This window comes from Ambystoma mexicanum, chromosome 7q (assembly GCF_040938575.1).
Source record: "Ambystoma mexicanum isolate Mex_15411 chromosome 7q, UKY_AmexF1_1, whole genome shotgun sequence".
NCBI classification, from domain to species: domain Eukaryota; kingdom Metazoa; phylum Chordata; class Amphibia; order Caudata; family Ambystomatidae; genus Ambystoma; species Ambystoma mexicanum.
In genome coordinates, this window is record NC_090941.1 from 749,785,234 (window position 1) to 749,800,884 (window position 15,651).

Consider the following 15,651-nt stretch of genomic DNA (forward strand, 5'->3'; position numbering starts at 1 on the left):
AAAGCACCGACTTGCACCCGCTGCCAGGAACAACTGCCCCCACTGGAGCGTTGTCACTATTTTAAGGTACTGTGTCCGCCAGGCCTCCCTTTCTAAAGATTGCTACAAGGTAACAATCCCTTAACCTTCTCGACTGGGCTGGCCGCCTTGACCATCTAACTGGTCCCTTTCTGTTGATCCAACTCCTTCTGAAAATATTGCGAGACTTTTGGGCACTTTTAACCGTGTGACCTTGGACACATTTCGACCGGAGCCTCTTAAAGTGGGTCCGGCCTTGTTAACTTTGACTTTATGGTTTTAACCTGCCTTCTTCGCCTACTGTGTTCTTCCGAAAGTGTTGGGATCTGTTTCTATCTTTGCTCTGCCTTTCTCTCTCTTTTTAACTGATTGATTAGAGTGCCATCTTCGTTAAGCGCTCACCGCTGTCTGAAAATAAGTGTTGCCTTACTTAAGACTTGTCTACTAATCGTTGATGGGAGTGTATATCTTTTAGTGACCGTGTTTCTGAACTGCTTAACATTAGTGCCAGTGAGTTTAACTAGATGTGTTTTTAAATAAATAATTATATCTCTTTTACACCAAGCTCTGGTCAGTGTTTGCTTGTTCTACTGTGTTCTTTTGACCTATTGTGAATACTCTGTATACTGCCTAACTCTTCTTGAGAGAAGTCTGACTGCTCAGCCACAGCTACCAGGTATATCGGGGTGGTACAGACTGCTACCAATTGGGTTTACTGCCAACCACCTGTAGTCTTAAATCTTTTGCACAGGTTTCTGCCTAACAGTCATCTCCAGAGAACCCTCCGAGGAGGGATCCCCCTTACGAGACCTTGCATCCAACCAGTCCCACGCTTCCCTCGGGGATCTGAAGAACCATGACCCCCCCTCCCCCCGTCCCCCAACAACACCTTTGGCTTTGCTGGAAAAAAATATCATGTATTTCAAGTTTAGCTCCGGCAGGCGGCGTCGCACCGCGTCATAAGATCTCCTCTGACGCTGCACCTCCAGAGTAAAGTCCGGGAAAATCCTTAACTTTGCGCCACCAATCTCATAATAGCCCGCCTTACGAGCCTCCTGCAGGATAGCGTCCCGGTCTCGAAAATGCATAATTTTTGCCACCAGTACCCTTGGCGGAGCACCCGGCGGAGGCGGCCTCCCCGGGACCCTATGAGCCCTTTCCACCGTAAAGAACTTGGACAAGCCCTTAATCCCCAACACTTTCAACATCAGATTCTCCACAAATAATTCCGCACTCAGGCCCTCCTCCCTTTCTGGGACCCCCACCAAACGGATATTACAGCGCCTGGAGCGCCCCTCCGCATCCTCTGCTCTAATTTCCAGTGTTCGGGTCGCCCCCACCAGGCCCGCTACCTGATTCTTCAACTTCTGGACCTCAATCTTCTACCGTACTCACTCTCTGCTGCACCTCTGTGACCCTTTCACACACTTTACGGAGGTCCGCCCTCACCAAAGAGACATCTACTCCTACCTCCTTGATACTCTCCTGAAGGGTACATATAGAGGCCTGTATCGCCTCCATTAGCGAAACCTGGGTCACTGCACCCCCCTCCTCTCCCGAGGTCCCCTCCTGTCGCTCTGAATCCTCCTGTCTTTGGAGTCTGTCCTTTGCCTCTGCATATTTGTCCTTCCAAGTTGATTTTAAAATGGGTACCATTGAGTTGGCTAACAAACATTCAATTGTGCTTCAAGAGACCTCCGAGTCATGGTGAATGTGTACCTGTACATATTCTATCCTCCTAGAAATCTAGAAATAAGGGCATACCTGCCACAAGTGACTCCACTGGTGTTTCATCAGGGAAGAGAGTAAACCAGCAGAGTACACTAGTCATTGTGCCGTAGTGATAAGAGTACATTAGCCCCGTCCCCATTTTTTGTTAGGGCTGAAAATCGAGGTGTGGGGCATGAGTGAAACCAACAGCAAGTCCTGATGGAACCACTTCTGGCTGTTTGAGTGGTGCAGATACTCACATTGGTGGGTTTGGACTTGCTTCCAGCCAGGATTTAGAATAAGAAGAGGACTCCTGCAGCCAATTCTTCACATAAGTGTTGAAGCCAAGTATCCTGTGTAGAAGAGCAGCCGACTGAAGATCCGTGGACAACTCCCGAAGTGGCCTCCATCGCCCTTCCTGTGTTTGGCTCAGTGAAGCCCGGATGAACTAACGGATGTGCGAAAGGCCAACCTGTCCTGACGAATTCTCGAGTTTCCTGCTGTCCTAAGCCTTCAGATGTGTACCAGGACCACCCGGTGGATTGACCAGCTCTACAATGTGCTACCTCGGTAGAATCGTTGCCGTTCAGCATTCATTGCCGACATGTTGGTGGTCGCTAGCTCATACACAAGTTGCCTTCCTGCCAAGTTTTAGCTTCCCAGCATCAAGGGATTGTGCTCTGGAAGTTCTTCAGCCGCGACTGGAACGACTGCTGACACCTGTGTGCGAAAGCCATTGCTACAACTCACCGTCCCAGTCTGGTGAGGTGTCCTGAAGAGGTCTGCGTCGGTGACCTCTGCATTTATTTGCAAATGGTTGCATTCTGCTCCTGGAATCGACCGAAGTATCCTCGCAGCCACAGCTCCTGGTCATCTTCTACTGGATCCAACTACGGGAAATCCTGCCTTCAGCAATCCCCAGTCCACATACCTAGTCAGTCACTTGGAAAAATCTGGAACTCTTCCTGCATCTGTCCCCTCTATTAAGAAGCTTTTTTTTTTGGCACAAGGTCCCATACATCAGAGATTTGACTTATAAAGTTAGGGCATAATTCTTGTGAACTGCTTTTATTCTACTGCATTACTACTTACCTTATTTGAGTTGTCCAAGTTACTGTATGCATTCCTAAAAACATAAAGGTGACTGTGTATATGTTTGATAAGAGTATTGTGTGATACCTGCTTGATTCATTTTTCTAGTGTGTGTTCTTGGAGCTATAATAAATAGATTATTTGTGAACTTACCTGTCTAAATTGAATTCCTGTGTGCTTCACTGTGTGGACTCATTTTGGACCCCCGATCCCACTTACTTTCTCCTGAGACTAAGCCTTGCCCACTCTCCACGCTTACCTTGATTAGGTTTGGCTAACCTTTAAGAGCTCCCCTGTTCACTATAACTAGGGTGGTCTCCTAAAATCTGTCCACTGGGCCACATTCTAGAAATCCAACTTAAACAGCTATACCAACATATTAGATCTAAATTTTCACACTGCTCGGCAGTAAAAATGATTTCTTATTGCATACACGGATCTCTGGATTTTTCATCCTCAAAATATCCAACACTTCTTTTTGTAACCTTATTTGTGTTGGTATTCTGAACAGGTCACCATAGTATATGGTCTATATGAACGCTGGTCCAGCAAGAACATATGTAAAGTACAAATAATAAGCAAGGACAAAGTATGCATTTCTATATGAACAGTGAATTGCGTTTAACTGGAAAACTGTCCCTATGTCACGTGACATCTGGCATAGCCAGGCATACTTAATGTTTCCACCTGTAAGCCGTTATTTAAAAATCGTAGAAGTAAAACTGCAAGTTCAAAAAGAAAAAGTGCCACTCTCCTCGTCAGGTCTGAGTAACTCATCTAGCCCTGGTGTTATTAGCATGGTGCTAAGAACTTCGGAACTATACCTCTCGGAATAAAATCATAAATGGGGCTGGACGAGTGACTCAAATATGATATGAACCAGCTTGAAAGTTGTGGTATTTATTTTTGCAATTCAATGAGTTACCTTTACTACCATTTAAGTAAACTAAGCTATATTCCTTGGAGTCAAAGTATATGGTTATCGAATGTTGGCAAATCAATCATAATGCTGTATTTCATTTACAAATAAAGCACTTCCACAGAGCTAGCAATGAGCTACGGTGATGTAAGGTTTTTGCGGTAAAATTAGTGTGATGATCTAAGAAGCTCTAGTCTGAAAATCCCTCAAACAGCTTAAGACCGCCAGTTTGCTACCAACTTTGTTATCTCTTTCAAGACAATCAAACTGATTTGCACAATATGTATAACCCATATTTCTCTCATTTGGTCCAAACCATATTTTTAAATAGTCTACATTATTTGATTAGCCTCGGCCTGTTTGACATGCAAAAATGTGTTTGCTTTTCTGTAGAACTTTCAACGACCTTCTTAACAAACAAGAAGCTGTATATATCTGTCAAACAAGGACTGTAACTAGGTGACCTTATCACAGTTCATGTTGCTGGGTGTCTAGCAGTAGAACCCTACTATAGAATTGATTATTAGAATGTTTACTCTGTGGGAAGCAGTAATCAGCAACAAAAGATAATCTATATGGGTTTGCAGTGGTGTCTGAGGCCATTAAGAGCCGAGGGTCCAGACACATGAAGGCACAACAATATGACAACCAGCCTAAGGCAGCAACAATCCTAACACCGGCCCGAGTGCATCCTAAAGAGGATTTATGTTTGCGTTGCCTCCATGTATGCTGAGGGAGGATGCTCCCAAAATTAAGGGATGGGTAGGATTTGGGATTTCAATGCAAAGGAGGCTCGGCGAGAAGTGTGGTGACCTTCAATGTTAGGCCCTGGCATGCCAACTCTCCCAATTCAGATGGTTCCCAAATTCAGACAGTCTGCATACAGTACCTAAATGCTAATGCTAGCCTAGCACTCTTTTGGTCACGGCATAAAAACAACAAAAATGTTTTATTAAAAAAAAGGAAATGGGATACAGCGTACCGCTGCAACACTCCACTGCAAGGTGATGTGTGCAACTTAAAAGCAACAGGTAATCGCACAAAAGGAGACAATTCCCCGGCACTGTCCTTAGAGAGCTAGGTAAAGAACGTACAGCAAAAAGGCTTTACTGGCCTCAAAATGTCAGGACAGGAATCCAATCATTGCAAAAAATTGGGTCATTTTAGTGATTTCTGTTAAGGCAGTTTTTGACCCCCCCCCTCCTCTGCGGAGAGTGCTACAATTACTAACCTTAATGGGAAGCGAACACATCTGAAAAGAAAATGAAGCCAAACCTCTCAAAGTATCAAAGCGACAAGGCTCACCCCGACACAAAGGTACAATTAGTCCACACACATCTCTTGAAAATACACCACACTGATATATTGATATACACTTTAACAAACACAACTGAATCAGGTCAAATACGTACTTGGCTAATAATACAAAGTATTAAAAAAATACCAAGCATAGTATAAATAAAAGGTCTATAAAAGGAGTCTCCTAACCCCAATGTCTAAATGTGGGCCAATTAGCAGAGGTAAGCGCACAACATAAAATAACATACGGTAGGTACAACTAGCAAATCAAGTTAGCCCCCTATGGGCGTGCACAATTATGCACAGTGTCCTAAAAACACAACATAACATTAGTATGTGTGAATGACTGAGACGTGGTGGTCAGTCAGCACCTAACACATATGGTAGTGCATGGGATAAAAAGGTAAACACAATTTTACCAGCCAGGAAAAATAAAATGAAATTCTTTAAATTAAAGACCACATGGCATAATATTAAAATTAATGAATATTTACACCAGATAATAAAACTAAGCCTTAGGTTAGGGGATAGACAACCATTTTAAACCGAAGGACTTTTAAAATAATTATTATAACACTGAAGCAACGGTTACCTTGTTCATACATTTCAGGGAAATAATCAGATAATGTTATTAAGGTTAGTCACAATGCTAAAGTTACAGTCACACTATATACCATGACTTTAAAAAATAAATAAAAAATCAATGGTGAGAAGCTAATTATAATTCTTGGTCCAGAGCTCATTTAATCCCTAGGGGATCCAGAAAGGTTTTCCTGGGGCAGAGTGGGTTCAATGTTCCAAAGGAAGTGATAAAAGTACATTGGCCATGGAGGTAAGTCAATTTAACCCCAGAGGTGTGAATTCCGCAGAAGCAACCGCTGGGAAGGCCAGAGTAGACCCCAAAAAAGTGTTCCAGTGGTCGATAGACAGACTAAGAACTCCAGAGAAAGATACAGCACAGCAATAGGACCCCGAAAAGAAGTCCATGGGAAATGAGATTAAGATTCACCTCCAAAGACTGACTACTCCGGACCAAAAGGGTACTTGGGGGTATCACAAATAATCGCCCACCCAGATCCGAAAGGTTGGTACACATATCAATGGTTTTGAGGAAAATAGCTCCAGCAGCATGAAATAACCCAGCGATCCAGCGACGATCCCAGTGACCCACAAAAGGAACAAAGGCCCTTCCCACAGTACCAATCCTCAAGTCAGAAGTGGAAAATCCAGCAAGAAAAACTTCAGAAAGACGTGGTGAAGCGTTTCCCAAGGAAGCATTTCAACCTATTTACTCGTACCAGACAGCATGGCATGGTGGCAAAGAGGTTCCTCAAATAGAACTGCTAAACTATGAAAAAGTGAGAAACTCTAAGAGCAGTCTTAGATGAGACACTGGAGTGACCAGTTGAACAGCGTGTCTTGATGGGAGAGCTTGCAACAACATGCAAACCAGTTTCCCGCAAGAGAAACTAATCCAAGATGGTGCTGCAAGACGTGGACACCTTTTAATACTTGACTTGGTCTAATAACTGCTTAAGTAGTGTAATTAGAACGTCCCCAAAAGAATAACCAATCACAACAGAAGATTCCAAGAAGAATGGAGAATATCCATACCAATCAGTTGAAGATTCAGGAAACTCTCCCTCAACCCATGAAAAATATAAAGGGCTGGGAAAAGAGAAATTGTGGAGAGAATCCCAATGAATAGATTTGCAGAACACTGCTACCTTAACAAAAAGGGAGACTACTGGAGGATGTCTGGGAGAGACGCTAATGGGGAACAAATGAAGTCTGAAGGCAACCACTGCCTGGAGGAAGGTGGTCCAGAACCTGAAGGCCTAGAGAATCTCAGTGGTTAGACCTGGAGGCACGAGCAGGGGGTCTTGCCCAAAAGTGTACTAATGCAAGCAAATTGGAAAATCTTGACCTAATGCTTACCCACCAGCAATCCCGGTGAGAAGATTGGACCATGACCCATCAACTGCCTGACAAGGACCATGGATGAGTGGTATGGAATATATATTTAACCTTTGGGACCTGTGGTGAAAGTGTAAGTCAGCTCAGGTTGAAGTTTCAATGAACTAAAATTTGGAAAAGGGTTTGGTAGATCCCAACGTAGAACAACACAGCAAGAGCTTGTATCCAGTATCTTCCATCCACAAGTTATACCAACAGTTTTTTGCTGTAAGGATTTGCCAAGGGCGAAGCATAGTAGGCTCGAAAAGGGGGGAGGGAAAGGGGTAAGTAGTAGACAATGAAGATTATGTGTTTTTTGAAACGTTTGAGACATGTACTGCAAAGTTTAGTTGTGTGTTGGTTGTTATAATAAAATCAATAAAATTGTTTAAAAAAAAAAAGGATTTGCCAAGCATTTTTCTTAGGCAGATCCTGCTACCCTGTAGTTAAATACCCAAATGCTCACAGTTGTAACACAAATCAATTTTCACACAGCAAGTTGCCAATAAAGGGATATATGTTCAAGGCCATATCAGTATATTTTACCTTCCTCTTTGGTTTTCACTCCTTTCGGGTGATGAATTTTTAGCTGCATTCTCAGAAATTCAATTATTTCCTCCCTCAGGGAATTATTAGACTTGAACTGTGTCCAGATGTACATCACCGTAAGAAGGATCTCTTCCCCCAATTTACAAATTTGCATGCGGGAGTTCACAGCAAACATACTCAGGAAGAAATTCATAGCAGCAAAGATCTGATCCAGACCAGCAGAGTTCCTCTCTTGCCTAAAAAAGAAACAGTTACTATTTAGTCAAAACGTACAGTCTAAATCGGTAAAAATGTACATAATTTTACATCTTTGTAAAAAAGAGACGTGGTTACCTAGACTTTAGATGCATAGCTCTAACTCTTCCCTGTTTCACCATAGCCCTCAAGGAAGACAAATGCCTAATGGGACAAACCCATGTAACGTAAAATGATCCAAAGTAAAATCTGCAAGACCAGAGGAGTATTTGTATGAACTGAAACATGTTAGATCTCGTTATGCTTAACAAAGATGACTGACTCAGTGTTAGGATTTTTCTTTTTGGCTACTATTGACACCATTGGAACCACAGCTATTTGCTATGTATTCAACCCTAACCTGATTTTTGATGTACTTTAAGCCTTGCTAGCTTATCTTAACTTGAAATACTCCATTATTTTGAGGACACTAGTCAGCCCATACGGTTACCAATGCCGGGGGACTGTGCCCGCTTTTAGGATTTCCTGTATTGTTTCTAATGAAGCACACATCACCTTACAGTCGGGTGATCCATGGGTACTTTGCATTCATTTTTCCTTCATTTTCTCTAACATCCTTTCAGATGTGCCTAGGACAGGCTGGAGGCAGTGTACTAAGTTTTATTTTCTTTTCCGGTGACCTGCCGTGCACCATACTTTTTTATCACATAATACCATTTTGAATATCATATAATGAAAATTGATGTTCCATGTGGTTTGGGGCCTGTCCTTTGGCCATCTTTATTTCTGGCTGCCACCCTGCCCTCTCAGGTCTGGAAACACCATATAAGGTAATTCACTTCCTTCGATCTGGCTTGGATTCTCAGGCTGGTGCGTGTGTGTAAGTACTGGTAAGGGCTGGGGGTTGGACTGTTTGGTCCCAATACACCATCCCCCGCCAAGAAGTGTTGGTTGATGGGCAGATGTTGGGGTTTGTGACTGTCCATGATGGAATGCTTTGTACTGGGGAGACCCCCGGCCGGCCCATAGTCGGGGTTTGCTCCGAAATACTTTAAGACGAGATCGCTGCACCTTGAGATGGATCGGGGTGCAGATTTATTACTCCAACACCAATCAATAAGGACAACTCAATGGTTTGGCAAAGGGAGTCAGTTTAATAACAAGTACAAAAAACAGGGAGTCATGGCAATCAGCAGTGATAGTCCGTCTCTCTTCAACACCCCCGAACTTTATACAAAACATAACTTTTATACTCAAAGCGTGTCATAATCGGACGTGTAACACCCAAAAGTTAACATGCAATTCTATTGGTTAGGAAAAGGTAACTTTAATATAGGTGCTATATCTGTATATGGTAACGGAGTGAGGGGATTGGGTAAACACTATTGGGTGGGTGTCTAAGCACTTCCTTCAAAAATGACTACTGTAGACATTTCGATAAGTACGACATCCTATTGGTTCTACTACCTATAGGACCCTAGATTATTTGGTCCATTGTGATTGGGTTGGCATCAACCCCATGCATACATTTCCACTTTGCTTAGCAGCATGCAGAACGATCAACCAGGTGCAGGGTGTCCCCCAATTCACCCTGCCTTTCTTCAATCAATCATCACTTTATGGGCTATGTGTCAATTAGTTCACTGTGGTTGGCTTCGAAATTGCATCTTCTTGTCTTGAAAAGTTCTGATATCTCTGTCTGGGTGGATGCCAAGCGTAGGTGTGAACCCGTGCCTCTTCTCACTCGGATGGTCGCGTGCTACCACACCGTGAATTTGCCTTGTTTCTCTCAATTTGTGTATTTGATTTTCGTTTCACCCGCCACCTGCCTTCACCTTCTTATCTCGATCCTTCAGAGGCAGGATATTCTGTTCTTAGCTTCAATTAAAAGTAGCTACTGAGTGTTAGGGAGAATTCTCATTTCATGGCTAATTTCCCTTACCTATAGAGTCCCCCAGCAGCTTTGCTGGATTTGAAGGGTGTGTTTCTTTTTACCTGCTAAGAGTGAGACTCTTTTTCCCCACTCTTAAGACACTTTTGCTATGTGTGTTCTAGGCTATTTTTATGTTTAATGCCTATGGGATCTTTCTCTTTCCCCATAGGAACCATCTTTACTCACATGTGTTACACAGCACCCTCCGTGCAGTGACACAGGGGTGGCGTAGCGACCCCCAAACAGACTCCATACCCTGGGACTGACTACCGTCTCCCAGGGCATGTAAAGTCCCCATTGACTTTACTAGTCAAATCTTACAAACTTAACCAGTACAAACCATCTTACTATGGAGGTACTGGAAAGGGTTAATAGTTTATCCCTTGAGTTCATTTTCGAGGGGGTACCTTAAAGTCCCTCTCTCTAAAGTTTCTGGCTGGTGGCAGTGGTTACTACAGTAAATATTCGACCGCAAATATTTTCCTATGGGATTTACCCATTGTTCGAGGCTAACACTTTTACTGACAGCCTCTAACATACCGCCGGTTTATTTTATTATTCACTTTACTCCGGTAGGTTTTATTCGCCAGAACTTTAATATAAATTCTTTCTCGTCTCTTACTCAAAACTCCTAACCCAAGTCGGTGATCCTTTGTTCGCTATTTTGGCAGGCTTCTGCAGAGAAGCCCTCCTTGGCGTCTCTGAGTCTGGGGTGGGTCTGTTTGGGAGGGGGGAGTAGAACCCCTGGACAGAGTTGCCGCAGCAACTCAGGTCACACTCTAACCTGAAAGGCTGGAGGGTCTCCCGCCAAGAAGACCACTCCACTGTTTGAGTGGCAGCTAGGCTGCATGAATGGGTCTCTTTCTGCATAAAAGCAGGGTCCTGAGGACTGGAAGAGCAATACATCGCCACTGGAACTACGGAACCGAAGGGGAGAGGAGCCAGAGACATCTTCAGCATCTACACCACTGGTGAAGACCTGCTGGATCGTCTCACCACTTCTCTTCCACATGACGAGAGGAGATCTTCGAAAGAGCCTTCTTCCCTTGAGCTGGTGGGGCCAACCAGTTCACCTATCGCTTCCTCAGACCTGCCTTGGTCGAATCGACAGTGCCCTGCACTTGGAGACCGGATAGCCAGGCAGATATCGACCCGGACCGCGATTAAAAGGAGCATACCTTTTAAACTTCGTTTGGCAGCACCGCGGCTGGTTTCATCCCTGGGTAGTGCAGCGACTCAAACCTTCCTCCACGACGAGAGCCTCTCTTCCTCTGTTGGACCCCTCGACCTGGAGCAACTACCAGGAACAACCGCCACCGCAGGAGCCACTTCTTCACGTTTAAGGTACATTGTTCAGGCCTCCCGTTGCAGTGGTAGCCATAAAGGTGTTTTAAATCCTTTAGCTACTTGTTGGGTTGGCCACCCCTTCTCGTTAACATTGTCTTTCGCCCTTGCATCTACCTTTCTATATTCGTTTACCAAAGACTTGACTGCAGCTACAAGAACATTTTTGCTCCTAAGGACTTGGTCCTGTACCACTGACTCTGGCTGATCTGTTAGATCTGCTCTCACTAGATTATTTTTCAATGAGAAATGTGTTGGTGCACCTAAACCTTCTAAACCCCTCTTCCTTCCTACTGTTCAACTTGTGGAGTGCCATTTTGCTCAGTTTTCATTCACTTATCTTTCTGCTAAAGTGTCACTGTGCATTACATGTTCACAAAACTTCAGGGAAGTGTTGCTAGGGGATGTCTGAAGATATTTCGGTTTAACTTGTGCTTTCCCTCCTTTTCGGAACATTGCTAGAGTGCCATTTGTAGTTGGTTTTCACTGTGCCGTTTTGCTCAGTTTTCAATCCACCGCAAACTTGTCTACAATCGAAATAGAAGTTTTTTATAAAACAATTGAAGTTTTCTGTTCATCTTCTTGTAAAAATCACTTCGGAGATTATATACTCGTAATAAAAAAAAAAAAGAATAGGAGTTGTATATACTTTTTCTTCACTGAATTTTAACTTACTTATTCATTGTGATTCATGTGTTGATTTAGATATGTATAAAATAAATATATATTCTCTTTTTGATACACAGCTTTGGTCAGTGTTTCCTTGTTCCATAGTACTGTGATACCTATTGTGCAAACCCTGAATACTGCTCATCTCCCTCTTGAGATAAGTCTAACTGCTTAGCCACAGCTACCAACTAAATCTTTGTGGTACAGACGGATACCAAAGGGGATTTATTGCTCTCACCTGTAGTCTTAATCCTGTGTAGTGGTCCCTGAGGGAACTGCCCGGAATTATGCCTAACACTGTTCATAGCTTCTATTGATGTGACCTTGGCTTCCCTGGCACAAGCTGCCTCTGCAGATTTTCGATTCAGCCTTCTTTCCTCGTGTTTGCTAGAATATGAATCTTCTTGCGTTTGGCCTATAATAACCTGGGTTGGTTCTGCTTTTAGTGCAAAGTGGACTAGCACGTATACAATGTGCTTCGTTTTGAGGTAGATTGTGTACAATGGCGCTTGCCGCTCTATTCTTCTACTTAGCATAGCAAGCCGCACTGTTTTCTTAGCTTTCTTGCAGTTACAAGCCTATGTTAAAGGCGTTAGCTGGTTGAATATCTTCATCCTGCTTACAGCTTAAGCTTCTTTGTATTTTAACATTGCTTTCTCCTACTAGGTTCACGCTATCCTTATTCATGGCGTTTTGTCTTTTCGCTTCGTCCTTTAGTCGTCATTTCTTCTATGGGTGTGTTAGTCCAGGCCCTCGTGACGTCACCATTCGTCTTCCACTAAGGACCTTTTGGTTTCTTCCTGTACAGTACTTAAGCAATCTTTATTTCGTCTCATTTGCTGGTAGGGTTTTCTCAATGGGTACCTTAATGTCCATGGTTGTCTGGTTATTGGTACTTCAATAGGTATTGTTCTTCTGATAGGCAGTGGGCAGAGCCCTACTGCGTCTCTCTGCTGGTTTATTTGCTCATCGTACATCACATATTTCGGTGTGAATGTTCCTGGTACTTCAAAATGGGCGACAGGAGTGCAGGCTTTATTTGGGACCTCCTCTACACTCCCCCCTCTGGGCAATTCATCGACCACTTTCACTTCCTCCTTCAGATTCATCTTACTTGGTTCATCTGTATCCATCTTCACTTCGAAATCTGGGTTAATTCCTTCTTCATCTTCTGGGTCTGTACATGATGGTTTGAAGAAGTGTCTCTTTGGAGTCCATATTTTATTACTCCTCTCAGGCTTCGTGCTGTCCTTACATGTTTGTCTTTATTCCACTGTGTTTATTGAACTGTGTTTATTCTATAACACTGGCAATCGGGCAACCGTGCTAACAGAGGTGGTGCTACCCCACAATCTTTTTTAGATCTGGGCCAAATGGGCTGGGAACCAGAGGCACGTGTGACAAGGAGCATGCAAGCTTTGTGGTAAATCTTTCTTCCCACCAATTTACGGATGATGAGATGTCAATCTTGGAGAAAGGGATGGGGTTTGTTTCCACGAATCAGCAAAATGAATTTCTATTCCGGCAAGAATGTTTTGCATTCATGCAGAAAATTCACCTGAAACAGTTCTTTCAATATAAGGAATTTGAATGTGACAACGGAGCCACAGGACTACATAACAAGTCCACTTTCGGTGTACCGATTACTGAGAGGACAGCGGAGGCGCAAGTATTCGAAAGAAGAGTACTCCGAGACTTGAAGAATCTTGAGATACAAGGTGTGAAAAAACCTGTTTTTCATAATACCAGCAACAGTGAGAAAGCAGACACGAAACACTTACTTGAGAACAAAGCCATTATCATGGCTGATAAAGGTGGTGCTATAGTTCTTCAAAATCATGAGGATTATATTTTAGAATGTAACAGACAACTCCTTGACCTCCAGTGCTATACACCTACCAGCGAACTACAGCAACGTATTTGCATGAAAGTGACTAAGACAAAGAACGCGGGTGGATTTCAGCTAAAGAAGCAGATTTTGTGTGTGACATCAAACCTCAAATCCCACAATTCTACACAATGCCCAAGATTCACAAAAGTATGTCACATCCACCAAGAAGACCGATCGTATCGGGGTCAATTCAGTCTTGGAACCTCTTTCCAGGTTTACTGACTTTTTCCTTCAACAATTGGTACGTAAAATGAAATCTTACGTACAAGATACGATCCAAATGATTAACGAAGTGGAGGACCTTGCATTTTATCCAGGCTGCAAATTATTAGTGGGCTTAGACGTTGTCGCCCTGTATACGAGTATACCACAAAGGGCATCATTAGATATGCTGAAAGAACGACTACTTTTCTAATACCCTGGCTCTTTAACACCAATGTCATTTGTACTCTGGTGTGCCGAAATGGCTCTCACAGAGCTATTTCCATTTCAACGGCGAGTACTACAGACAGATCCAGGGTACAGCGTTGGGGGCTACCCTAGAACTGAGTGTGGCTAATCTCTATATGGAGCAGTTTGAAGTCAATACAATTTTGTCCGAGTTCAATATGTACAAATATAAGATCAGAACCTGGAAAAGATATATAGACGACATTTTCGTCATATGGCAAGGAAATACAAAAGAACTGAATGAGTTTCTTAATTGGTTGAATGTGCAAGATCGCTTTTTCGAGTTTACTTATACCCAGAGTAATCAAGAACTGAACTTCTTAGACATTACGATAGTGTCGAATTCCAGCAATAAAACGTTAAGTGTGAAACCTTTTCATAAGAATACCGATAAAAACTCACTTTTACATTACGAGAGTTTTCCCCCGAGGCACGTAAAAGGCAACTTGCCACTGGGCCAGTTCTTACGGTTGAAAAGGAACAGTACCTTTACATCCATCTATAAAGAAGAAGCAGATGGCCTCAGCAAAAGATTACTTGCAATTGTCTACTTGGAAAAACTGACGTATCTGGCGAAGAAACGCGCCCTCAATAACAACAAGCAGGCCCTTTTGGAGTATAAAAATTGTCCCAAGATTAAAAATGATGATAAATTGGTGTTTGTAAATACATTCAGTCATTTTTCCAATCAAATAAAAAAGATCATGCTTAAGAACTGCAATATCTTAGAATGAAGCGATAAACCACTTGACAAGCCAGTAGTGGCGTTTAAAAGAAGCCACAATTGAAAAGAACACGGAATAATGTGAGCTTGAGAGCTAAAAAACAAAGTACCATCTCTGAAAAATGGGGCCTTCCCAAATTGATAGGCCATTCTGCCTGTGGGTGGTGCACTTGCTGTAGTTCTACCTCCAGGAGTACTGAAGTGAATCTTGGTTTGAAAACATTGAGGTGACAACAACAATTTAGTAATTGCAACTCCACGATGCTTATCTATGGAATTTGGTGTCCATGAAACCGGTTGTACATTGGCAAAAGGAAGGTGAAAACGCGAATTGGAGAACACAAGAGCTGCATTCGGAACAGAACACAGAATGCCCCTTGGTAGACCATTGGGTCAAATTCATACACAAAATCAAGGATTTACAATGGAGTGTCTTATGGAAAATGATTCCCTCTGGTGACACGAACCGAGATAAATTAAAACTATTTCAGAAGGAACAACGCATGATCTTTCTTACAAAAAGCTCTGAAACTGGATTGAATGACAGACTAGAATGGGCAGCTTAAGATGGCCTTTGGCATCCTTAGTGATTTTACCAATCTGTTTCTCACTTGAATATCCAACATCTATTCTGGGTTCTGTACTGTGACTACAGGAGCGTAATCACCAGTTGTAATTACATTGGCCTTTTAGTCCAGATTCCATTTGACTGTTTCAATTTAACAGCCTTTAAGTCATGCGTGTGTATTTCGATACTTGATGCTAAGCCATGCCTCTTGTAGCGCTCCAAGTGTCCAGTTGGGGATTTTATACTCATACGAAATCACTTAGATACACATCTCCGCCGAGGCGGCTACATAGTCCAGCGATACTTAACAAGGGTTATAGCAAAGCCCAGTCGC

At 43.0% G+C, this 15,651-nt stretch overlaps 1 protein-coding gene across 2 annotated transcripts in view; it reads right to left on the reverse strand.

Annotated features, from left to right (window-relative positions):
• ATM (ATM serine/threonine kinase) overlaps positions 1-15,651 on the reverse strand; it is a 3,046,976-nt gene that overhangs the window by 2,566,091 nt on the left and 465,234 nt on the right. For both annotated transcript variants that reach the window (XM_069640412.1, XM_069640413.1), the window contains one exon: positions 7,541-7,779. In XM_069640412.1, coding sequence (XP_069496513.1) covers positions 7,541-7,779 — 239 coding nt within the window. The remainder of the gene's footprint in view (positions 1-7,540; positions 7,780-15,651) is intronic.